At 41.5% G+C, this 27,225-nt stretch overlaps 1 protein-coding gene across 3 annotated transcripts in view; it reads right to left on the reverse strand.

Moving 5' to 3' along the window:
- The window catches only part of KIAA1549 (KIAA1549 ortholog), a 106,703-nt gene that overhangs the window by 28,894 nt on the left and 50,584 nt on the right, over positions 1-27,225 (reverse strand). For all 3 annotated transcript variants that reach the window (XM_033163121.1, XM_033163120.1, XM_033163122.1), the window contains exons 2-10: positions 23,049-25,787; positions 21,594-21,682; positions 19,403-19,580; positions 18,088-18,218; positions 17,481-17,664; positions 15,804-15,863; positions 14,758-14,903; positions 9,557-9,734; positions 1,491-1,672 (exon numbers count right to left, since the gene is read on the reverse strand). In XM_033163121.1, coding sequence (XP_033019012.1) covers positions 1,491-1,672; positions 9,557-9,734; positions 14,758-14,903; positions 15,804-15,863; positions 17,481-17,664; positions 18,088-18,218; positions 19,403-19,580; positions 21,594-21,682; positions 23,049-25,787 — 3,887 coding nt within the window. The remainder of the gene's footprint in view (positions 1-1,490; positions 1,673-9,556; positions 9,735-14,757; positions 14,904-15,803; positions 15,864-17,480; positions 17,665-18,087; positions 18,219-19,402; positions 19,581-21,593; positions 21,683-23,048; positions 25,788-27,225) is intronic.

Consider the following 27,225-nt stretch of genomic DNA (forward strand, 5'->3'; position numbering starts at 1 on the left):
AGGGTGGGGAACTGCCCAGAACGTTTGCCTAACACAGCTGCAGCTTCTGCTGCACTGCTGTATGTTGCGATCACATCCACGTAATTGTGGCCCGAAGCTCGTGTGGTAGGTATGGGACTGTGCCGTTATACCATGCAGTCCTGTCACTACTGTGTGCAGTTAATGTCTCCAACCACAGTGTTGCAAATTGTGGTGTGGTGGTTAAAGAGTGTTAGACTAGGACCTGGGTGGCCATGGTTCAAATCCGCACTTGGCCATGAAGCTCACTGGGTGATCTTGGGCCACTCACTGGCTCTGAGCCTAACCTACCTCACACGGTTGTTATAGGGATTAAATAAGGAGGGGGAGAACCACGTATGCCATCTTGAGCGCCTTGGTGAGAAAGGCGGGTTATAAATGCAATCAATCAATCAATCAATCAATATAAACCGAGGAGAAAAACTAGGAGCAGAAACTCACAACCCTACTCTGGCAACAGTTTAAAACCTCCTTAATACACATTATTAGTACTGAGTTTGTGTATGTGTCAGTTTTCTTTTTCTTTCTTTTAAGCTTTCTATCAGCCATGACAAAAGAAACAATAATTTTGCTAATAGGCTGTTGGGTGAGACTTTTTAGTTTCATTCCTGTCTGGGACCTTAATTGTTGTTGTGTTTTTTGCTGGAGGAGGTGTAGCTCACCGTCTCACCGACCTTCGGATAAAACATCTGTGCAACAAAATACCCTGCAGTTCTTATCTGCTAGTCAGAATGCATTTAAGGGTGTGAAGCCAAAACCCATTTTTAGCTACTTTTGGAGACCAAGAGAGTTCTATCACAATGGATGGAAATAATTTGAAAAAGTGGGGGACATGAACACATGCAGTATGGATGGTGTAAAATGCCTGGATCCACCCCCTGCCACGTATACACCATGCTGACCACCTTGTTGATATTTCCGCCTGTCCTTAAATTGTTGGGAAATAATGGAGACATTAAAACATAAACTGTAAGCCAGGTGTATATCTGTTTTGTACACATATTTTTCCCAACTCGCCCAACAGTCTAAACAGCTGTGTCAGAAATATTTCCTCAGAAGTGACTTCTGGTCTCAGTAACTCACACACTGACAAACACATGCTCAATAAAAAGGTATCTCCCTAATCCAGTTTTCCCTCTCAGACATGGAGGCCGACAAGAGATATATTGTCTATAAAGCCGCTACTTATCTTATTTATTAACCATGACAACCAAGTCGAACAACAGTTGTTCTCTCGCTCTCCCTTTCTCAAAAGTATCATATGGGAAAATATGGTCCAATATTTTATTGACATACATTTTCAAAATGACATTGGCGGTGTTTCCTGGTCATGAGGAGCATCCTTCAATTACCCAAAGACAGTTTGTCCTGAGGTAAATACATGAGAGGCGTTTCCCCTCCAATCTGTTGCCCAACAGCCTTGATAACTCTAGTTTCCCCAGGACGTTCTCACCCATGTCTGGCGACATTACCTTCTGTCTTTGCTGAATGTTGCTCATGGTGTCCGGCTGAAATTCCAGCTTGTCAGAGCGGCAGAGCTTCCAGTATAAAATGATGATGATCAGCAGCACCACAGCTACCGGGACTGCAACGCCAACAATAATCCAGAGGTTGTTCTGCGACTCTGGAGGTGACTCTTTGACTCTGTCCACAGCTGCAAAAGAAAAGGGGGGGGGAGCGTTAGAATATCCTAGTGGTGTGTGATCATGAGATCTCATAACTTCTAATGTATGTTAATTTCTTTAAAAAAGTAATGGAGACTTGGATGTTCTTCTCACATAATCTCCATGTGGTCACTAAATATTTGGCAGGGAGAGAAAAGACCCAGAAAAAGGACACTTTTTTTGCATGCAATTATACTTGAGTGAGACAGAGCATGTCTTTGCTGCTGTGTTTTGCTTTTGGGTGGGCATGCTATTGCCATGTGACAGCTACGTTAAAATACTGGATTCCTCACTTATTTTATCTGGGAAACAAATCACATTTCTGCCATGTAAAATGAAAAAGAAAAAAGCTTCAGAATGAACCAAGCAGACCTCTTCCATTGTCTTGAATCAAGAGATAGAAACACATGCACCAAGACTAACCCCTACACAGCTTCAAAATGACCCAGGAAGTTCCTTCTCTTGATAATGCAGAGGGGGCTTCCTAGCTTATTTTGAACCTATTTTTCTGCCTTCCCTTACATGTCTAAATTTCTCTCTAGCAGTCATCAACCACAGCGCTCACTTTACTTATTGGCTAAAAACCACTGAAAGGCAAGCTCATATCTCACAAATGTGTGCTTGCACATTTTGCTTCGTAACTTTCATTTTAAAAAAGCTAGACATTTTAAAAAATGAAAGAAAACTTAGAGTCTGCTCCCCACCTACTGGCTCTGGGTCTGGGACAGATGTACACTCTGTATCACTCACTCAGGAGTCCTAGAAGCAACTGAATTGAAAATCGGGTATGATCTTGATTACAGATCTTATGCATTTACATGCATAGAGCTCACATTCACCTTGAGCAAATCACATGGAGATCAACAGGGAGGGCTGCTGCACAGAGATTGAAGCTATCCAGTGTGACACCAGCCAATGTGTGCAGATTACTTGAGAAAAGGCTACAGTGATAGGTTTCTAGGACCTCCATTCCTAGCCTTGAATCCTGAATCTCTGAACTGTTGCAAGGCATCTGACCAATGTCACTTCTCTTCTCACAGTAATGTGGAAAGACAAAACACCCGGCACACAGCTATTAATGGGACAGGGACGCCTATAGAGATGGCTGAGTGCTACATTGAGAAAGACAAGGAGGGAAGGGAAACACCAGCAGCAGAGGAGAGAGAAGAGTTTTGGCAAAGTGATTGGATGGTCCAATGGACAGATGTTGTTCAATGTGGTATGTGTATATGACTGGAGAGGTCCACGCCTTAGAGCGTTGAGAATTTTCACACACGTCAATGGCTGCTGCTGGAGGATTTCAATGCAGCTAGTCTAGAGAAACTGTCTTCTGGACTGCATGTTGACAGGCATTCTTGATTATTTAAGCTCTTATCATCTTTAAGAATTTACTGAAAGGGGTATTTATTTGAATAGCAGATGATATGATTACAAGAATACAATAAAATTAAATTAAGCTCCTTTTGTAAGTCAATGCAACCGCTACCTCTTCTGGAACTCTGATTAAGGTATCAAAATATATTAATAAACAGCTTAATAACGAGCTTAAAGGCTTAGTTGTCTTCCCTATAGCTACTCTTACAAATGTAGGATGTGGAGCAAGACAAATCCTTCACAGTTTTACATAATAAAATTATTGTATTTATACATATTTAAACTATAATCTATTTCCATTAAAACAAAAAAATATTCTACTGCCTGTAAAGGCAAATAAAGCCACTTGTAAATACCCCCAAATCCTTATAATTTGTGCAGGCATTACTTGTCAAAGATAGAAATATAATAGTGTCTCTCTAATATCCCAACTGGGATGCGGGTGGTGCTGTGGGTTAAACCACAGAGCCTAGGACTTGCCGATCAGAAGGTTGGCGGTTCGAATCCCCGCGACGGGGTGAGCTCCTGTTGCTCAGTCCCTGCTCCTGCCAACCTAGCAGTTCGAAAGCACGTCAAAGTGCAAGTAGATAAATAGGTACCACTCTGGCGGGAAGGTAAATGGTGTGTTCCGTGCGCTGCTCTGGTTCGCCAGAAGCAGTTTAGTCATGCTGGCCATATGACCCGGAAGCTGTACGCTGGCTCCCTCGGCCAGTAAAACAAGATGAGCGAGTGCCGCAATCCCAGAGTCATCCGCGACTGGACCTAATGGTCAGGGGTCCCTTTACCGTTTAATATCCCAACTGCTCTGGAAGGAGTGATGGGGGCCAATAATCTGAGGCTGAATTCTGAAGCTGTGGGTAAGTGGTTCCTATATCTGGGAATAAGGCCTACAACATAATGGCTAGAAGTGCTTTTTACCAACTGTGGCTGCTTTGAAAGATATGACCATTCTTGGGCCGGGAAAGCCTTGCCACAGTAGTTTGCGCGTTGGGTTACTTGAAGAATGGATTGCTGCAATGTGCTCTTATGTGGGGCTTCCCTCGCAGGGCTTCAACTTCAGCTATGAAGCTCACTAATGATAACGGGCCACTCACTATTTCTTAGCTTAATCTACAGGGTTGCTGTGATGATAAGATGAGAGAGGGAAAGCCACGTATCCCACCATGGAGGTCCCTGGAGGAAGGACAGAATACAACTGCAATCAGTAAATAAAATAAAAAATAAACCTTCTCCCAATGCTGCTTGCCCTGCAGGAAAAAGCACAGTTACCAAAAGAAGTTTCTTGAAAGAAAAAGCAGGACACATAAGGAAAAAAGTAAGCAAACCAAAAAAGGGAAATTAGACATCACATGTCTGCAAGAAACGCATGTAAAAAAAGACCATAGGAGAATTCTGATAAATCCAAAACTGGGATCAACTTTCGTGGCATCGGACAATGTCAAAAAGAGGGGGGTGGTAATGTATATTAAGCCAAATTTGGAACCGGAGCTACTATACAAAGATGAGATTGGCAGGATACTAATAATCAAAATCAAAAGTCAGGGAGAGGAAATAATTGTAATTGGAATATATGCTCCTAATGAAGGAAAGGCAGAATTCTTTAGAGAACTGGAGGGGGAAATGTTGGAGTACGTTGGAAAGAGAATGATACTCATGGGTGACTTTAATGGAGTAATCGATCCAGAGATAGACAGATCATCAAGTAAAAAAGGGAAAAAAGAGGGGAAACTACCACGGAGCTTTTTTGAATTGGTTAAAACTATGGATTTGGTGGATGTATGGAGATTCAAGCATAGGTCTGAAAAGGACTTTACATTCTTCTCAGAACCAAACAATTCGGCTGGTAGGATTGATGCTATTTGGACGACAAAAGAATTAACTGCAAGGATAGGAAAAACAGAGATCCTAACTAGAACTATATCAGACCACAACCCAGTTTTGTTGATATTAAAGGGAAGAATCCAGCAAGAAAGAAGAAGGTGGAGATTAAATACCACCTTACTGAACGATGAGAACGTTGTAATCGGGGCCAAAAAAGTAATGGTGGAATATTTTGAACATAATTGGAACAAAGAGGTTAATAGACAGACAACCTGGGATGCAGGAAAATCAGTCATGAGAGGCTATTTCATTCAACAAAATATTATAAATAGGAAAAAGAAAGAGGAGAAAAAGAATAAAATAACAGAGGAATTAAAAAAGAAGGAGAAAGAATTGAATAAGGATCAGAGGAATGAGAAATTGAAACAAGAAATTAGATTATTAAAAATTGAATATTCCAACATAATAGATCAAGAACTAGAATGGAATTTAAAAGCAATGAAACAACGCTGCTTTGAATTTGCTAATAAACCAAGCAAATTCTTAGCGTGGCAGTTGAAGAGAAAACAAAATGAGAGGTTAATTACAAGATTAAAAACGGAAGGAAATTATATTGATGATCCTAATTTAATAATCCAAAGTTTTGTAAAGTATTATGGAAACCTGTATAAAAAAGGAGAACAAAATATAGAAGATATGGAACAATTTCTAGCCACTCACCAATTACCAACTATTACAGAAGATAAAATAAAAACACTGAACGCCCTGATAACAATAATGGATATTAAATATGCAATAAAGAAATCCAAAACAGGGAAAACACCAGGCCCTGACGGACTACCAGCTGAATTCTATAAAAAGATAGAAGATACAATATGCAAACAATTAAAAGAACTATTTAATGAGGTTATAGAAAAAGGGGATGTACCGAATTCGTGGACAGAAGGATTCATAACATTAATTCCAAAACAAGGTGGAGACCCAGAACAGATGACAAACTATAGGCCAATATCGCTGTTGAATAGTGATTATAAACTTTTTACAATAATATTGGCAAATAGATTAAAAGAGGTTTTGAAAGATACAATACATTATAATCAAGCGGGTTTTCTGCCGGGAAGATACATCCAAAATAATACCAGAAACATCATTAATATCCTAGAATACCTGGAGTTTAATCACAATAAACCAGCAGCCCTAATGTTGATCGACGCGGAAAAAGCGTTCGACAACATCTCATGGGAATTCATGAAGAAACAAATAAAATTAATGAAATTAGGAGAAGAGTTTGAGAGAGGGATTGGAGCAATTTATAGCAAACAAAGTGCAAGCCTAATAGTCAATGGAAACATCACAGAAAAAATTGTAATTGAGAAAGGCACGAGACAGGGATGTCCCCTCTCCCCATTATTATTTATATTGGTGCTGGAAACTCTTCTAAATTTAATCAGAAATAATGAAAAAATTAGAGGAATTAAAATAGGTGCAACGTCTCATAAAATCCGGGCATTCGCGGATGATATAATAATTTCTACAGAAGAACCTCAAGAGAGTATTCCAGCAGCATTGGAAACGATTAATATCTTTGGGAAGCTAGCTGGATTTAAGTTGAATGAGAAAAAAACAAACCTTTTAATTAAAAATATGGGAATAGAAGAAGCCAAAAAATTACAATCACTAACTGGTCTGGAAATTAAAAATAAGGTTAAATATCTGGGCGTGTGGATCACACCAAAATGCATCAATCTATATCAGGATAATTACATCAAGGCATGGAATGAAATAAAAACCAATATGGAAATATGGAATAAGCTGTACCTCTCGTTAACAGGGAGGATAGCTGTGGTAAAAATGAACATTCTACCTAAGATGTGTTACTTATTTCAAACCATCCCTATATTAGGAGGAATGGATTGTTTTAAATTATGGAGGAGAGATATATCCAAATTCATCTGGAGTGGAAGAAAACCAAGAATAAAACACCAGATCCTTATAGATAAAAAAGAGAGAGGTGGTTTTGCTCTCCCAGAATTAGAGATATACCATGCAGCTGCCGCCTTAACATGGCTAAAGGAATGGATAAATCTGGAGAACTCTGAAATACTAGAATTGGAGGGGTTTGATAACCGCTTCGGGTGGCACTCCTACCTGTTGTATGGGAAGGTAAATGCCCATAAAGGATTTTTAAATCACATCATAAGAAAGTCTTTGTTTAAAACCTGGACAAAATACAGATGGATGTTGGAACCCAAAATCCCACTATGGACATCGCCAATTGAAATAATCACGGCCAAGAGAAAGAATATGCAGGGCAAATGGGCAAGATACAGGACACTAATAAAAGAGGAAAATGGAAATATTGTATTAAGGGAATACAAAGAGATAAGCAACCAGCTGACAGGATGGTTACAATACTTCCAGTTGAATGAAAGGTTTAAGATAGATAGAAAGGAGGGGATAGCCAACGAAACATCCAAATTCGAGACGCAGCTAATTCAATCCAAAGGGAAATATATCTCCAAAATGTATGATCTGATACTAGAGTGGGAGACCAAAGAAGAACTGGTAAAAAGTGCCATGATAAAGTGGGCCCAAGATATTGGGCACAATATTTTCATGACACAATGGGAGAGGCTGTGGAAGGAAGACATGAGATTCACAGCTTGTATCAACTTAAGGGAAAATGTCATGAAAATGATATATAGGTGGCACTATAGCCCAATTAAACTATCTAAAATGTTTAAAAACCAGTCACCCTTGTGTTGGAAATGCAAAAGTGGCATGGGAACGTACTTCCACATGTGGTGGGAATGTGATATAATTAAGGAATATTGGGGAAAGGTTCATAATGAATTAAAAAAACTTTTGAAAATCTCTATTAAGAAGAAACCAGAAACCTTCCTCTTGGGAATACTACCTCCAGAAATTAAATCAGAGAAAAGAACGTTAACAATGTATGCCCTTACAGCGGCCAGAATTCTCTTAGCAAGAAATTGGAAGAACGAAAATAATCCCACAATATATGATTGGCAAGCTTTAATGATAGAATATATGCAGTTAGCGGTAATGACGGGAAGAATGAGAGGTCAATTCAATCAAAAGACACAAAAGGAATGGGAAGGCTTTATTGACTATTTAAACCAGTACAACAACATCAAAATTTTCTGGCAATAGAAAGGTGAAATCTATATATACGTATTGAATATCAATATATTATTAGAAAGTAATAGAAGATCAAGTTGGATGTAACAAGACCTGTGTGAGAAAAAGGGTTAAGATAAAGAAACAAAGAGTGCAAACGGAAGTCAAGTGTATGTAATTGTATTGTAACAATGTTGTAAATAGTAATCTCAATCTAGACTTTCTACTTTTCTTCTCTCTTTTCTCTTTTTCTTCCTTTTGTTCTTTTCCCAATTTCTCTTTCCTCCTTCCCCTCTCTCTACTTTCTTTATAACCTTTTTCCGTTTGTCTTCTGAACCCCCTTTTAAGATTAGTTTTTCTTTTTAAATACCATCAAATTATGTGTGGGCTGTATCTTTTTCTTTATGTGTGCTTTGAAACTATTGTATATTTTGTCCTTTGTTGTTTAATAAAAATATTAAAAAAAAAAAAAAAGGGAAATGCATTTTCTGTGAAGATGTTACATAACCAAACCCACACGTAATTAAGCCTTGCAAGCCTTAGGGGTACTGAATCCTCCAATGTAGTTTACATATCCCTGCTGTTTAAAGCTATTTTTAATTTGAGGACAGCTCAGCTTCACACTGTTGTACATGCTCTCCTCTCCTCTTTCTGATATTAACTGGAGTCACTAATTAATTATGACGCATAGCTGATACGCAAGATAGATTGACTGATATGTAGAAAAGCTTCAACCCTATGAATAACGTTTGAAAATCAAGGGAAATAATTTGTAATATATGTTTCCCCAACTAATTTTGCCTGAAGTCACGTCTGTTATAATTTCTTCAAGGGGCATTCACATCTTATTCCTAAAGCAGTTCTCTCTTTTTTGTTGTGATAGCAGATTTTACATACAACCAATGGGATACTCTACTTTATGTTACCTTAATTCCAGTCTCCATAAAAAGTAAAGGTAAAGGACCCCTGACAGTTAAGTGTAGTCACAGACGACTCGGCAACTGCGGCACTCATCTCGTTTTACAAGCCGAGGGAGCTGGTGTTTGTCTGCAGACAGTTTTTCCAGGTCATGTCGCTTCTGGCGCAGCAGAACACTGAAACCAGAGCCGCGCACAGAAACGCCATTTACGTTCCTGCCGGAGTGGTACCTATTTATCTACTTTTTGGTGTGCTTTCAAACTGCTAGGTTGGCAGGAGCTTGTACTGAGCAACTGCAGCTCACCCCATCTGGGGATTTGAACTGCCAACCTTCTGATTGGCAAGCCCAAGAGGCTCAGTGGTTTAGACCACAGCGCCACCAGCGTCCTTTCCAGTCTCCTTAAGCAAACCCAAATTAAGTAGCATAACAGGGGAATGAAGACAAACGTTCAGATATCGCACTTAGTTTAGTGGGGCAAGAACGGACCACGGAGAGTCTCAGGCTCCCCGCACCCCTGGCATGGGGACAAGGGGTGACAAATGGTTGTGTGTGTCGACCCCAGCTTCTTTGAAAAATGCTGAATGCATCATTTATCATTGTGTTTCTTAGGAAGACTCACGCTGGGCCACTGGGCCTTGAATGCGGTATCCTAGAATAATGGCAGCCCTCTGAATATCGACTCTGTTAATCAGGTCAGATGTCTTCACAGCGCCGAGCCTTTCTCCATCTTGGTCCTCCACAAAATACACCAGCATAACTGGGCTGTCGGCTTCCTCTATGCGTGACACGTTCACGATCTGAAATGGCACATCAACACACACATCACATGACTGACATTACTACATAGAGCACTGGTACAAGAGTAAGAAAGTGTCGGTACCTGATCTGCTTATTTTCCCCAACTCATTGCTTTTGTATTTTGGTGCAGTCATACCTTGTGATGCATTAGGTTCATCTTGCATCTTTTCGGCTTGCGAATGCATCAAACCCGGAAGTGTATACTTCCAGGTTTCACCGCGCATGCGTGTACAGAAGCTTCGCGCATGTTCAGAAGCACTCTATTGCGCTCTGCACTTGCACAGAAGCGCTGCTCTAGTTGCGGACTATTCAGGGTGCGAACGGCACCCCGGAACGTATCGTGTCTGCAACTACAGGTACCACTGTATTTCCAATTGCAAAGCCTCGTTCTAAATTGTGAATTGCCTTGAATGTTATAGTTCCTCTTTCCAGCCAGACCATATTGTCTGCCCCTGGCCATTTCAATCTTTAGTCTGCCTTTTCTGGAATCTGCCTACCAGCTTCTTTGGATCACAATGTTCGCCTCTGATGCCAACGGGCCCTGAAAATGCCCTGTATTTATCATAAAATGGCATATATAGCTCAAATTATATATCAAGATTTACTCATTTTAAAGCTCTCTACCTGGCTGCATTATAAGACACAACTTTGATGCAGTTTTACTGTCATGATTAATACACAGCCTGTGTGTGCAACGACATCAACTTTCGATATATTTCTTAAGAGACGCCCATATAAAATTGCAGATGAGACTTTCCATTCCTTCTGGCTTTTGTAAAATTAAATCTAAAAAAAGACATTAAGATACTGGGCATTTATATGGGTGCGTTTTGTTCAGAAGCAGACAAGCCAAGAGGAAAATTCTGTATCAAAAACCTGACAAAAGATGTGGTTGTATGGGGAAAACAACGAAGTCTAGGGGCTGTATCCAACGGTGCCTTTGTGGTATGTGTTTCCACTTGCACAAGTTGGGACACAGCTTCTCTGTGATTCCCCCCCTTATTTAATGCCCCCCAAACCCTGTTTCTGAGTAGGAGTGACCCTCTAAAACAAAATGAAATATAGCACAGGGTTGCAATGGGGGTCAGGGGGTAAGCAGCAAAAATTGGGTCCCACTATTTGTACTTTTGTGCTGGGAAAACCCTTCCCACTAAGGCAAAATCACAACTGGATGCAATATTAACAAATGCATTATGGTATAAGCTTTTGTGGACTGATTATGAATGAGATATTAACAATTACTGCAAAAGCACTGAAGATTCCAAAGGCACCTTATAGAATGACAAATTTATTGTGCCATAAACTTGCGTGGGCCAGAGACCATTTCATTGGACATATGACGTAATCTCATAAATTAGAGGGGGGGCGGGAGGGAGGGAGGGAACTGAGCAAAGAGTTATCAATGGTTCAAAGCTGTATGAACCTGTGTGGTATTACATAGCACAAGGTCAGTTCTATGTTAATTTCAGTAGAAAATTATTTTTGATGTGCCTTTTCAATAAAGCTAGCTATTCTGCTATCAAGATCTAAACACAAGAAGAATGCATGTTGTCTATGAATTTATTTTCAGTTAGCAATGTTATTTACGGCACTGGTAACATTTCTCGAAATGTCAAATTTACAATGGGATCACTGACAAACCTTTAGTAATAGCAGTGCTTCTGGGCTTTGCTGTAAATATCAGCTCCACAAACTTTGTGTAGCAGGCTCTAACAATAAAAAGCAATAGGATTCTAAATTCTAGAAATTATGCTTCTTCGGAAATGAATTTGGGGTAGCTATTTATTATCTGATTTCCTCTCCACCGTGCCAAACTCTCTTCCCCATACCAACTGAAGCTCAAACCCTAAAATGTAATTGAGGATGAAGGGAAGTGCATTTGTACATTTAAGTGAAGATAGCTAGGGTACTATTATATATAGTTTGTGACAGCTCTGTCGTTTCTGGTTATCATCACTGCACATTTAGGTCTATGAATATTGCCATGAAAAATATATTTGAGTGCTTCAGACAGGTATATAGATATAAAAGATTCTCTTGTCATTTTACTACTAGTAGTACATTCCCTCCAGGTTGCTAGCATAGGGTATAGCACAGATTCACCCTCCAATTTATTAAATTTCATATCTATACCCTACTACATGACCAAAACAGGCTAAACTAATTGTTGTTATATCTTAACAGAGCCAAACTGTTAAGTTTAAACTATGTTTTACTGAAACAAGCCAAGATAAAATTGTGTTTTCTGACCCTGGTTTCAGTAAACTATAATCTAAAGTACAAGCAGTCCCTGGTTTAGGTGCAATGACAAACTGTGGTTTGTTTCAACCTAGAAACAGATGCTTCCAGTTTCTTCCTCACAATTGTTCTGGAGGCAGTGTGGGTGAGCACACAAGCACAAGGCATGAACAGGCTTAGAATCACAGAATTGTAGTGTTGGAAGGGACTCTGAGAGTCATCTAGTCCAAACCCCTGAAATGCAGGAATCTCAACATACAGTCTCCCCTCCAATTCAAAACCATACCAGATCCTGCTTAGCTTTGCAAATGAGCTAGCAGTTTTATGGTCCGCTTACATCGTGTTCTGTAACACTAAACTATGGTTTAGCATCACATCCAAACCAGAACACATTACTCAATTAATATATAGCACATAACACAGCAGCAGAATGATAAATCTCAAAACTGGGATTAGAACAGCAGCCATTTATTTATTGCCACCTTTCCATAAAATGCTCAGGGTGACTCACACAATATTCTAATATAACTTCAGCACTTGAGGGAACATATCACCAATTCTCAAAACACAACTGTGAACAGCAAGCCAATAAAAACAACAAGAAATTAATAATGGTTAAAAGTCAGAATAGATTTAAAACTCAACAGTTTCGTCAGCGTGGAAACACCTTTCAAAAGCAATAATTTAAGAATTCCAGCCTCTTAAAAAAATGGGATAGGCATATGAAGAATGATTTGGGGCCCTAAGATGCAGTCTAAAGAGTCCACTACTAGTCACCCTAATGGACATGCATTCACAGATAGGAATTTTAATTGCCTATCTCTGCTGCTCTTCCTCCAAACAAAAACTTTCCCATGTTTGAAATGTGGTTTGTATTCAGATATTGTCCCTGTGTAGAGAAGCATGTGACAAAAGCTTTAAGAGCGTTAACTGCACCTGTGCACAAACTTATCCCTACCTCTCCCATCTCTCTCCCTCCACTACCCATTATCTGTTTTAGATTATAAATTCCTTAGGAAAATATCTATTGATGTTGATTTAACACTGTAAGGCACTGTGCACACTGATGCCACTGCTGTGTAAGGGGAACTGTGTGTGTGTGTGTGTGTGTGTGTGTGTGTGTATCTATCTATCTATCTATCTATCTATCTATTTATATATATATATATCCTGGAGCAAAAAAATTAAAATACAGACAGCGACCATTTTGCACACGTCCTATTGATGTATGGCCTCTCCCACACGTGTGCCACTTTCAACCCCAGAAGGGGTTGGAGGAGGAACAGGGAGCGGAACGGGATTATGTGCAACCGCTGACACACGCATGAACTGGAATGTAACCCCCGTGCAAACGGGGAGTTGCCCGTACCAGCCAGAAAATGTGGCTGAAGTTAACAGGGCCAGAGTGTAGGCAGCACGCCTAGCAAGTTAGTGGAGGTTGGGTGGGAAATCTTATTTATTTGACTTTAACAGAGGTCCTAATAACCTGAAGCTGAGACCTAGGAACTTTTTCCAGCCCTGAGTGGAACAACTCTGTGCCTCTGTTTCATCATCCATTGAAAAAAAGGTCACCAATTTGATAGTCCTACTTATATCAAAGGATGCTGGAGAATGTCAACCAAAATGGAAAGGGGAGCAGAAACTGCCAATGTTTGCTTATCTGCCCAATGCCAGGAATGGAAATCAATCTAATGAATATAAGCAGCATTTGCTGTTATTGCAGCTTTCCATCCGCAAACAATATGAAATTGATTACCGGTAGGTCTCCCCTGGCCCACTATCTGCATAGTGTTTCCTTTGAAATGACTGGAGGGGAGTAACACAATGACAACATCATTCACAACAACAACAATAATAATAATAAATCCTTCCAGTAGCACCTTAGAGGTATCTGAAATATCTGAAGTATCTGAAGAAGTGTGCATGCACACAAAAGCTCATACCAAGAACAAACTTAGTTGGTCTCTAAGGTGCTACTGGAAGGATTTTTTTTTTTTACTATGGCAAACCAACACAGCTACTTACCTGTGACTGGAACATCATTCACACAATTTATGTAACTAGCTATGCAGGTTGCTTAATTTCACCGCAGCAGGCAACTGAGATAAATAATGTAGCTGTTGGCAGAAGATGAAATGCAGCAGAACAGAAACAGGGCTCCATGTGACAAACAGAGGGCAGAACAGAAACCGATGCCTTCTTACACCCCCCACTAATATATGAGGTGAAATAACTTGCAGTCAAATTACACAGAATATCGCAAAAGGGGGGGGGAGGGGGAAGCAGTTTAAACTTCTGAAGAATCTGGCATCTCTCTGAAGTATTCTGTTAAGTTACATACCAATTTGTGACCATCTGTTTCACCATTCATGGAAACGTTAACAGGGCAATGTTTTCTGGCTTCAGCTTGCCATGTGTTAAGAAGAAAACAACCCCTGATATTTTCTATGTTTGGAGAGTGAGGAGGAGTTGGAGATTGATGGGGCACAGGAGAGGAAGGAGAAGAAAAGAGGCAAAAATGTCATCTATTTTGAAGCAACAGTGAAAGAAAGGGAGTAAGCAAAACCCCCACTCAGTCCAATTAATTAAAATTCTGCTTATGCAAGCCAAAGTGAGGAACAAAACTCCGCTTTAAGCCTCAATGAATTAAAAGATAGAAGTGCCAATAAAATGTCATTCCAAGGGCTGTTTGTGGTGGTGGTGGGCTGATCACAGATCCACAACTCCTGTATGATTTATGCTTTCTCCCCCATGTTAGGTTTCCATTTAAATTAACTTTAATACCTGCACAACGTTGTTTCCAGCAAAAGTCGCCCTTTTCCATATCCGCCCTCTGCCCAAGGCCTCACTTAACAACTGGGCTAACTTCCGCTCCATCTCAGCCTGGAAAACTTCCTCTTGAATTTTTTGGTTGACGACACCAAGGACAACTACATTGAAATGAACATTCAGAGAGAAAATAAATATACAGGAATAATGGCAGTGAACATCAAGCTTCACATCATAGGCAATTTCTAGTTAAAGGAACACCATGGTGAAGCAAGGATCTGATATCCTTGGGGTGTTGGGAAGGCCTTAGAGGCTGTATCATTGCTAACTGATGTTCTGTGATGTGTATCATTTACATATAAGTCTGGAATCTGGTTATCAAAAGTTCTTCTTCTTCAGTCACACTTGATCTTTTTTCCCCTCACTCCAAAAGAATAACCTAGGCCTTGGCATGTACCCTCTGACTTCGTGTTCCTTTGAAAATAACCTGGCCTCTGACACAGCAATCAAAGAAACAGTTACAGGCAAACTAAATATACAAAGAGAAGAATGGCAATTCAGATTCTTGTATCTTGGAAACTAGGGTCTCCTCAGAGGACTGGTAGAGGGAGAAGACCCCACCCCCACCCCCCAGCAGATCTCTGCGCTGTTAGTGTCTCTAAGCAGCCCAAACCTTTCTGCCTTAGACTGGAGTTCTCAACATCAATGGCTTCAGTTCTTCGCTGTTTCTCAGATGCCCTTCCTGGTCACCCCCAAAGCCACAGGAACCACCTGCGCTGACTCTGCTCATTCTGGTTCCGTTCCCCATGGGGCTGGGCCTTTGGGGGGGCCCTTTTGAGGGCACTTTGTGAGGATGAGGGTTAATCTGCTCCTTACCATGCAAAACTGCAGCCACCATTTTTAAAATTTAAAGGAACTTTAACGATGGGTTCTTTATCTTATCTGGCTAAGTCCTTCCAACAGTTTGACTTCACCCCCAGATGGCATGTTGCCTCCTGAGACAGATGGATGCCAAATAGAGGTTATCAGTTGAAGCTATTTAATCTTACAGTTGTACTTACCTGTTCTTACCCAGGAAGATTTCATCAAGTGAGTTGTATTCAACTGAGGGTAATAAACAGCTGGAGGGGAAGGGGGGGGGGGAAACAAGGGGAATGGGTGAGGAAACAAGTATTAAAAAGACCCAGAAATCTAACAGACTGGAATCAAGGGGCTATTTTATAATTCATACTGAGACAGTCAAATAAATTGGCCAAGGTCCTGGGGAAAGTCAATTGGCCAAGATAATAATCACTGCCAGCTCTACATTCTGACCATTAAACTAAATTAATTAAATTCCCACAGAGCTATTATATGCTTGCATAATGGGAGGAGGGGAAGGAAGCTAAAGCGCAAAATTAGAAAGCTTGTTATTTTATGTGCAAAGTGGTGAAGCCTCCTGCTTGGATATACACAGTGGCAACCCTAAAGCACCACCTTCGGGAATAAGGTATCTCAAGGCAATAGAAAAGCAACAACAACAACAAATCTTATGTTTTTCTTTGCATAAAACGAGAACAGCTTCTGCTTCTAACCATAAATTTCTACAGCGGAATAATTTACTCTTTATTCCTTTCCTTCCAAAATGAAACCTCACTGTTCTATTCCCCAGAGCAGGGCCCCAGCACACTTGAAGATTGTGGAGTCTTGGTGAATTTACAGGCAAACTAGATCCGGTTGTGGGAGCCCCACGGCTGCTTCTACTCATGCTGTTTTTTTTTAAAAAATGAGTTTAATAGCACCCAGAAGGCTGAATCCCCGAGCACTTCCAAGCAGCAGTTTACTGTGGGGCTCAGGGCTACTCGTTTTCATACTTGTTTGCCTAACATCCACACAAAGTTTGAAGTCAAACCAGCTCACACTTTTAATTAGTTCAACCCTGGTTTCCTCTTACTGAGAGAAAATCCAGTAAGGAAAAAAAAACTTTTATGCATCTGCAGTCACAACTGGCATTGGAAGCTCCTTAGTGCGTTTTGTTTTTTTTAGTTGATGTGACATGTGTGGTGACTTTTCAAGGAGTGGCCTTCCTACTTCCGTTTACTTCTCACATGAGCAGATTTACACAAGTCGTGTGCATTGCTTAGTGCACTGAGTGGAGGTCGGAGTGGGGGTGTACGTGTGTGACAGGCTCTCCAAGCCTCCTTCAAGTGACCTTCAGCTTCAGCTTAAAACATCTCAAAATCCTGTTGGTAATGGAGGAAAGGAGCCTCTTATTGCTGTTTTTTTTCCAATCTCCTCAAGAGTCTCCTCCAGCAGGAAGCCCCTTGCCACCTCTTTTCTCCCACAATATTTCTGATGCTTAATTTACTAGAAAGATCAGCACCTGCGCGCGCGCACATGCGCACGCACGCACACACACAGAGCACTAAGCAGCCCCAGTTTGTTTTAATGATTAAAGATCTTGTGCAATTCTGCCATATCAGAATTTTCATCAGTTTAATCCTGTAAGCTAAGGGGGAGGGACTGATTGGAAGATAATACCTCCTTATTGGACATGGTCCTTATAGGAACCATGATGCTGGAGAGGAAGGGACTGTTTTAATGTTGAAGACTTTTTAGCAAAAATATGGGATAGTAGTAGTAGTAATAATAATAATAATAATAATAATAATAATAATAATAATAATAAACATGTTAAAGAAATAAGCAATAAGGGTCAACAGGAAAACAAGATTTTGCTGTTTTACGGGGATACTCACGTTCTGCAATCTGTTGCACAGGGAAGCCCATGTAGAAACTGAACTCCACCACAGAGAGGTTCCTTAGCAGCTCACTCACTTCAGACCCGTTCAAGAATCTGTGTTTCTCTTGGATGGCAAAAACAATTTGCACAGGGCCCTGCCGAAACACTGCTCTAGATTTACCCAGGGTTATATTCAGTATCTGAAAAGACCGGGTAAGAGCAAAGCAAAAAACATTAGCCCTGCTCCTCTTTCTCTGATCCACCATTCTAAAAATACAATAGTCACAAAGGACGTAAGTTAAACAAAAGTTAATGGAATATTCTGTCTGGCTGAGACAGGGTTACTCTGTCACAACATACCTATAGCTGCTTGATATACTTCTGGATTCTAGCATAGTGGTTTTTCCAAAAGCAGTATTCAGCATTTTCTTTTCTTACTGTCTAGGCAGCTTTATAAAGTATCTACTTTGTCTAAATATTCTGTATGCTAGTTTAGTGCAATGGCTAAAAACCTGATGGCACCAGCGCAAGTCTTGGTTCTGCCACGAATGGCCTTAGAACAGCCATTCATCTGCTGGGAATAACTGCAATAATAACAACCAACATCACTGTCGTCATCTTACCTGAACACTGAAGTTGGAAATACCCTGGTGATGTTTCCTCACCTCCCCAAATGCAATGGTCAGCCCTTTTTCAATGTGCTGGCTGAAGTTACAGAACCTAACGTCAACACTTTGAGGCACAAACTGAAGCACTAGGAGTAGAAAACAAATATTGGTGTTACTAGATTTAAGGTAAGCTCGAGAATTACAGGATACTCCAATGCCACCACCCCCCCAATCCCAAACAGTCACAGACACAAATCCTGTTCATACCCACACAAAAAAACTCATGCCAAGTTCAATGAACCTGCCTGATTCCCATCACTACCATATATGTTCTTGATAATTTATTATGCTATACAGTACCTGAATGATGGATGTTTGTACACTTTGCTTTGCTTTTGGCCATTGTTTATCCTTCTGCTCTTATTTATCAACACCAAACCCTGTCTTTACACCACCAAGTGCTCAAAGTACTTCTCCACACAGTGCATATTTAAAATTATAGAATTTGCTACCACAAGAGGAATGGGTGGCCACCAACTTGGATGGCTTCAAAAGAGATTTAGACAAATTCATTCATGGAGGATAAGGCGATCAGTGGCTACAAGCCACAATGACAATGCACTGTGTTCAGTGCTGGAGGCAGAATGCTGCCTGGGAATCACAAGCAGGGAGAGCGCTGCTCACAGATCAGGTCCTGCTTTCAGGTTTCCCATCTGGTTCACCGCTCTCAGAACACTGTGAAAAGCCAAAGGCAGGCGGGCTGGTGGAACTTGATGAGGAGAATGGGATATTTGCTGTGCTGGGAGGGGCAAGAGGAGGCATTTGGAGAAATGAGTGAGGATTATGGGATGGAAGGAGGGAGGAGAGGAGTGGGCATGGAAATGGGGGGTGAGGATGCAAAGGGGGACTGAAAAATAGAAGCTTCAGAAATGCGCTGTGAAGGCGAAAAGGAGAATTTCTAAGGCAGGCTTCCTCAACCCATGATCCCTAGCTAGCAGGACCATTGGTCAGGGGTGATGGGAATTGTAGTCTCAAAACATCTGGAGGGCTGAGGTTGAGGAAGCCTGCTCTAAGGGGTGGGGCTGGCCAGATATCAAGGGAGGGGATTGGCTAAGGGATGGAGCTGATGGGTAGGCGGGATTGGTGAGTGAAGTGAGCAGGAACACTGGCCCCTAGTAGCGTGAGAGAGATATAACACACACACACCAAACCATATAACTCGGGGAAAGAGCCCATGTTTGTCCCACAACAAATCTCGGATCAATAATCCCAAGTGATTCTTTTCTTGTGTGCAGTGCAAAAACACAAGGGGTGATACAGCTCAGCTTACCAGTCTGCACCTGGAACTTGCGGTCTGGAACAGGGAAAGAAGGTTGTAGCGATGAGATGAGAGGTACCTGCCCGCGTAGAAGGCTGCTGTCCACAAGAGCATTGATGACAGCAATTGCCGTGTAAACAAAAGGACCCGAGGTCACCAGAAACGAGAATTTGGGAGAAAACCTATAAACCTATTAAAAAGAAAGAGGGGGAAATGAGAATTCCAAAAACTCCCAGAAGGAGCATTGTTTATTGCACTACAAAACAGAAAGACTGTATATGGGTGGGTGTGCTGTTCAGCACCGAGGAGGTTACACAGGAGGGGTCATGTCTTCTGTCCTGCGCACCTAAACGTACAGGGCTGGATGAAAACCAAGTCAGTTGCACTTAAATCCTGCTCCAATAAATGGGACTGAAGTCAGAACTAATTTTCATATTGATTTCAACAGAACCTGAGTGCAATGGGACCACAGTATTTTGGCACTGTGATAAAGGAATGGAATCAACTGCAGATTCAAGGGCTGAAACCTCCTTGTAATTGCCTTTCTTTAATTTCTACCCACTCCTTGGCAGCATCTAACCCAGTCCCCACAGTTCTATCACAATCTACCCCCCTACCCCCCAAAAAGTTCAGTGATAGAGCACATGCTTTACATGCAAAAGGTCCCAGGTTCAATTTCGGGTACAGTGCTACCTCTGGTTACGTACTTAATTTGTCCCAGAGGTCCGTTCTTAACCTGAAACTGTTCTTAACCTGAAGCACCACTTTAGCTAATGGGGCCTCCCGCTGCCACTGCACCGCCAGAGCACAATTTTTGTTCTTATCCTGAAGCAAAGTTCTTAACCTGAAGCGTTATTTCTGGGTTAGCGGAGTCTGTAACCTGAAGCGTATGTAACCTGAGGTACCACTGAATATCCATATGGGGTTGGGAAAGACTCTGATCGAAAAACCTGGAAAGAGGGACTGCCCATCAGTAGAGACCAATGGTCTGATTCAGTATAAGGCAGCCCGTTACGTTCCTAAACACACAACCACATGAAATTCACCCAACCAACATGACTACAGCATTTCCTGCGGTGGTGCTATGGCAAAGCATGTCTAAGAATAGGTGACAACCGACAACTTACAAAGGAATAATCTCTTCATGCTGACATGTCTCTTTGTGCAAACTCAATCCAAGCTTGGTCATAGTCATAATCAAGACCTTTGTAGGGAAAAAAGGTGTGAATCCCCTTTCGCTGCCAGTAGATGTTGCAATGAAAGCGTTATCACTTTACATTATCATCACCATCACAACCATCATCATTATCATCATCTCTCGTATTGGTGTCGAGCCATGAATGTTACCTAAATTACAACCACACACCTCAGTTCTCTGAAGTGTACTTTGCCACGGTGTTGCATTTAAGAGAACTAGCCCCTGCACAACACATCATAAAAAATGAAACATCTGTGAGCAGTAAATGCAAGATGTAAGGAAAGCAAACCCTGGAATGCACATTATTTACCTGTGGTTTCCCTGTTCATAAACCTGTTTATGTGCAGAGCCTTACAGTAAAGTCAAATCTGTTAGCAGGGAACAAGTTTCACACTAGGGAATGCATTTCCAAGATCTCCGACAACAATTCGTTAGTGTAGGTTATTAAGCTGCACAGCAGTCAATTTCAAGATAGCAACCTTGGCAGTATTCCATCACAACAAGCATGGCGTCGTCCAGTCGCAACAGAAACAGGACTAAGTGCACAGAAATAGGCCCTCTCTTTTTTAGCATTATAAGGGATTGCCAGGAGATGAACCCAAGTTTGGAAGGTTCTGTGGATTATTCTCAAAAGAAGCAGGCCTATCATGGCCCAAAGATCAATTTTTAATCACAGTCTGCAATGTAAATGAATGGGAAATTGCTCATACTTAAAAAGCACCATATTAATAATATTGCGACCCAGTGAGACAAATGGATTGAAGGCCTTGTCCTGGGAATTACTATATCAATGTATCACAACCACAGCATGACACTGGCACCGCAGAAAAATGCAACAGCACTAATGCTGTGGAACAAGATACCAGTTAAGTGGACGCTATATCCATTTACACCCGTATCTCTCAAGTATTCCTGTGATGCTGTATAATGAAACAAATTACCTGAATAATTAAACAAATTATTAATAGCAGCCACGCAGCACACTGTGGGTTTGATATTGCTTACCTCCAATTCAACAAGCCTCCTAAATTCAGCTCTCAGGATCTCTTTGATGGATTCGCTGATGTTCTCTACTATAGGTTTCCGAGCTAGAACTAGAAATTTGAATCAATGAATATATATATATATTATTTGTTTAAACCGTGCGCATACAGATCTTTAAAAAGTGATTGCAGAGAACTACAGGGAGCTGGAGTTTCCACCCATATCCACATTTCATTTTCAGTCAGAAACGCTAATAGGTATTTTTGAAACATAGCAGTCCATCAATCCTGCATAAATAAGATGCATAAATAAGCATAAATAAGACCTGTTTAAAAAAAAAAAGTTCAAAAATTGTGGTTTTCACGCATCCCTAGGCACAAGATAAGGATGCAGTTTCGATAATTATGCAGCACTGTTAGGCAAAAACATTGCACTGTCTTCAGCCATCTACCTGACGTGCTCACATAACATGCTTCTGGCTTTCCCAGGAAGCAGACACCAGCTGCAGCCTCTAAGCAGGCTTTTAAGGAAATCCCTCACTATTTGGCTTTCCAGGCGGGTAGCCTTGCGATTATCAAGTGGGACTGCAACAAAATGTCCACTTAGCATGCCCATTTTTGTTGTTCTGCCCACCCACCCTCAAGATTTTTTCCCTTGAATGAATTTTTTTTAAAAAAAATCTGCCAACCTGGTGATTCTCCCAAGCTTGCCAGTAGCTCTCTGCTGTGTTCAGGTGGTGCCATTTTGGCTATATAAACAAAGCTCCTCAATGCCTGAGCATCAGAAATACAGGACAACCACCCAATCACAGGCTCCGTCTGCACTATACATTTGAAGCAGTATTGTACCACTTCAAACAATCATGGATTCCCACCAAGAATCCTGGGGACTGTAGTTTGTTCAGGGTGCTGAGCGTTGTTAGGAGACTCCTTTCGCTTCATAGAGCTTCAGTTCCCATTGTTCCCTGGGAAAGAGGAATTGGTTTTTTAAACCACTCTGGGAATTGTAGCTCTGTGAGGGGATTAGGCGTGCTCTGGTCCATGGGGTCACAAAGAGTCGGACACGACTAAATGACTCAACAACAACAACAGAGGGGATTAGGCAGTCTCCTAACAACTCTCAGCACCCTGAACAAAGTTCCCAAGATTCTTGGAGGCAGAGGTTAAGGATGATGGGAGTTGTAGTCCAGTAACATCTGGAAGGCCACTACAATCTACCTATTTGCACCACTCCTGGCCTGAGACAGAAAACATTAGTATTCAGTAAAAAATTAAACTGAAAGGCAGCGTATGAAATATTTTAAATGAATAATATTAATACTGCTGTGCAAAATAAACAGTATATGACATTTGCAACCTGGTAGGACACCAGTAGTTCACTTTCCTTGAGCAAAATGGCATGAATTTGTGGATTTCAAGGAACAACTTTTACTAACACAAGAACAACAACAGATCTGGGTGGGGTGGGAAGTCTTACCGGCTTTCACTATATATTTATCAGGGACTGTGATGTCACAAACATAGGGCTGTCTGGTTGCTGGAATGGTAGCTGGAATGGTTGCCACTGTAACTTCTGGAGTCGTGACCAGAGCGGAAGTGGTAGGTGCTGCAGAAGAGCTTGGTGTACTGCTGGTAGTTGTCAAAAGGCCTATTGTGCTGCTAGAGGTGGTGGCAGTAGAGATTGTCATGCTGGTAAACTCAGTTACACTAGTAGTTCTTGTTAGAGCTCCAGATTCAACAGAGGTCATCACAGATGGAGGCATCACTGCAGGTGCAGATGAAGACACCATGGCCACTGATTCAGTAGCGGAAGCGGTAACACTGCTCACATCCTTAGCCAACGGTGGCATATAAGGGGTAGTTCTAAAAAACATTGTGGTCTCAGTTGCCTCAGTAAATGAAGAAACTGAGGCGAGGTTAACAGTAGCACCAGCATCCTCAACAGTAGTTGTGGTAATAGTAGATAAAAGGGATGAGGATGTCAAGATGGGGGTTGTCTGCAACGAGGTGAACCACGAGGTCGCATGTGTTTCATCCTCCAATATATTGCTGGTGAAAACAGGCTCTGGGACAGAGGTGGGAAGCACCAGTGTAGGGACGGTTGCATCAATAGCTATGGGTGATGACTCAAACTGAGAGGTAGCTTGTGTGGAAGGTGAGGTAAAATAAAATTCAGTTTCCATCACTAAGATTGATGTTGGTTCCAGTAGCATAGAGCTAGTATAGAGACTTGATGATGGCACAGTTGTAGAACTATGTGTGACTGAAACGGAAGATGAGTTCAAATTAAAAAATGAAGTTTGCCATGAAGAAGTCTGGGATGCCACTACGCTTGTGATGTCAACAGCTGGGAGCTCAGCTGAACCCCAGCTAGACGAACTGTCGAGAAACACAGATGACGGAAGGAATGTCGGCGAAACACGAGGTAAAGATGTTGTCAAATCACTTGGCATTATCAAGAAAGATGTGGCTCTAGTAGATGACAAATGTGAGAAGCCATTTGGCTCAGAGGGAAAAGGTGTTAATGGAAGGCTGGATGGAATGTCTGATCTATTTACAACGGGCTCTTCTGTGGGAAAACCCACAAGTGTTTTGCTAAGGAAAACGGTAGATTCTGATGGCATTAATCCATATATTTCCAGACTTGAGTTCCTGATTGTCATGGATGGTGTGTTCACATTTTCGGTGAAGGCAGATTCAGGGAGAACCGTGGCAAGGAGAGAGGATAGTTCTACAGCACTAGACATAACCATTTCAGTTACAGAGTAGGGAAAGCTGACAGGAACACTCTCCAATGATGTTATTTCAGAAGACCGGCCATAGGAAGGGAAAACTGATGTAAATATTATGTTTTTAAGGCTAATGTCCACAGCATTTGACATGGAGATTTCTGTAAACCTTGAAGAGAATGAAACAACAGGTCTTGAGGGGAAAGTAGTATCGAAGACTTCAGGAGGAGGCTCTTGCAGGTCATAAAAGTCACTAACTATGGATGTAAGTGGAGCAACACCTTTTACCTCAGAGGCCGTGAATGATGGTGTCTCAACATAATCACCTGAGCCCACATCATTTTCTGAAGGTGCCACTGAAAAGACTGGCTCTGAGAGAACTGAGGTGAAGTCACAGTAAGAACATGAAGCATATGGTCTAGTGGAAGGCACTGGGCTTGAGACGTCACTGAAGAACTCAACTTGAGTTTGTTTCTCTGAACCGTCAGGCAAAACTGATGCTGTACTTCTGGATAATTGAAAGGAAAGCTCGTGTGCAAACAATTCCTCATTAAAAGAACTACTGGAGACAGTCAAAAGTGTAGCTGGGGCAGCAGGGGGAGAAACAAAAGGAAGCAGAGCTGAAAGCATATCAGTCCCTGTGTTAGTTAACAAAACAGGAAATTCGTTCAAAATGTTCAGGACAGACGAGCTTCTTAGAGTTCCTGTAACACTACTGCTATTAATACTATAGTGAGCTTCCATGTGTGTGTCAGTACTTGTCAAAATGTCTGGCATAATTTGGGCAACCTCACCGAGCTGCCTCAGGAATAAGGATGACCCCTTCGCAGTAGTATCTGAAAGCAAAGATGCTGAGGATTGCGCAGAAAACAGCAAACTCTCTCTTCCTTTTCCAACCATTGCATCCACTGCCTCAGATGCAACAGAACTTAAGTACGTAGAGGACATCAGCAACTCTCTGCTTGGAGTCAGAGTTACATCTGCCATGTCAAAAGGCTTTGAAGAGGGCAGAGGAACGTGAGGGACAGAGGCAGCCCTTTGCAATGTTGTTTGCAATGTTTCCAGGTAGTCCAGCGAGGAGATGGCAGGTAATGAAGGTGCTAACAGCAAAGTTTGCAAGGATTCTTTTGTTGCTTTCACTGGGAAGGAACCTGAATGATAGTCCTCTGTAAAAGATTTCAATGAAGGGGTTTGTTGTGCATTTGGAAAGGAGCTGATCAATCTATCATTACTTAAGACTGCTTCGTTGTTTGTTACCGAAGTATCCAACAGTGGTACATTTTGTCCAGCTGAGACTATGCTTGTTCCTTCTTGGTCCGATGAGGTCACCTCAGGGGAGGTAACAGGTGACGACAACCCCTCAGGAAACACACTATTTGCCTTGGGATCCATTGTGCTTTTTGTTAAGGCTTCGGGGGTCATGCTGCCCATGGTGCTTTGACTCGGCAAAAGAGAAGAAATATTCTGCTGTTCCAAATATATGTCATCTATTAAAAAAAAAATTGAAAGGCAAAGGTAAGTTATTCATGTTAAGCAAAATTACTATTAATACACTGAGATGTCAAAATGCAAAAATCAGTGCAGAGGACATTCCCAGGCTTGCTTTGTGAAACAGCCGGGAGATATAACAAAAAATTTTTTTTTTATTAAGAATGGGTGGAGTGTTTGACCGTAATACGCTTGTCCGTGGGTTGTGTTTTAAAGTGCTTTGAAACTTTTTATTTCTGTAAACTGTATTGTGAATGCTTTCCCTTTTTAGCCTTTCCCATATATTTTACTGAAGACTCAGCCTAACAGCAAGTAGATCAGATTGCCATAAGATTTTATATCTCCTTAGTAGACTTTGCCACAGTCCAGATGTGAACACTAGTCAACAATCATTTATTCAAAAGCCAAAGTATTCCAAGTGCTGGAGGACACGAATGCAAGAACACTTCACATTTATGAAAAGGCAACTCATAAAGCTAGGAAAACAGAAAGCAACCATGTAGTACATACTCAACTGTTGTAAAGAACTGCACTTCATACTTCAAAATTGTAGCTTTTACTTGGGGCATTTTTGCTTTTTGGCATTTAGCGGTATACGGTAATGCAGGAGCCTTGTGTGGCAGCAGGAATAAGCCGATAGCACTCACAAACATTCATTTCAAAAACACTATTGATTTGATTACCTTGCTAATTATTTAAAACAACGTAGGTCCTTATATATCAAGGACGGGGAACTTGTAGCTCTCAAGTTGTTGTCAGATTCCATCTCCCATCATTCCTGAGCAGTGGCCATGATGTGGCTAAAGAGCCACAGGTTCCACACCCCTGGACTCACCCCAAGCAAGAATGCCTTCAGGCAATTCTCTGGGATAAAGCTAGTCTTTCCGTTTGGACTAAACTTTCAAGATACACATTCTTTTTTTGGTTAGGTATTCTGACTATAAATGAAGTTGATGCATGCCCATTTTAGGTTCATGGTCTGACTGTATCCTGGGTTCCCTAGAACAAAACACTGAATTGGTGAGCCACTGAACTGCAAGTTGCAGCATCTACATAGGCCAGAGGTAGGGAACCTGTGGCCCTTCAGATGTTGTTTGACTACAACTCCCATTATCCCTGACCAAAGGCCATGCTGGCTGGGGATGGTAAAGGTAAAGGTAAAGGTACCCCTGACCGTTAGGTCCAGTCGTGGAAGACTCTGGGGTTGTGCACTCATCTCGCTCTATAGGCCGAGGGAGCAGGCGTTTGTCCGCAGACAGCTTCCAGGTCATGTGGCCAGCATGACTAAGCCGCTTCTGGCCAACCAGAGCAGCGCACAGAAACGCCCTTTACCTTCCCGCCGGAGCGGTCCCTATTTATCTACTTGCACTTTGACGTGCTTTCGAACTGCTAGGTGGGCAGGAGCTGGGACCGAACAAGGGGAGCTCACCCTGTCAC

Source organism: Lacerta agilis, chromosome 10, assembly GCF_009819535.1.
Source record: "Lacerta agilis isolate rLacAgi1 chromosome 10, rLacAgi1.pri, whole genome shotgun sequence".
In the NCBI taxonomy this organism is placed as follows: domain Eukaryota; kingdom Metazoa; phylum Chordata; class Lepidosauria; order Squamata; family Lacertidae; genus Lacerta; species Lacerta agilis.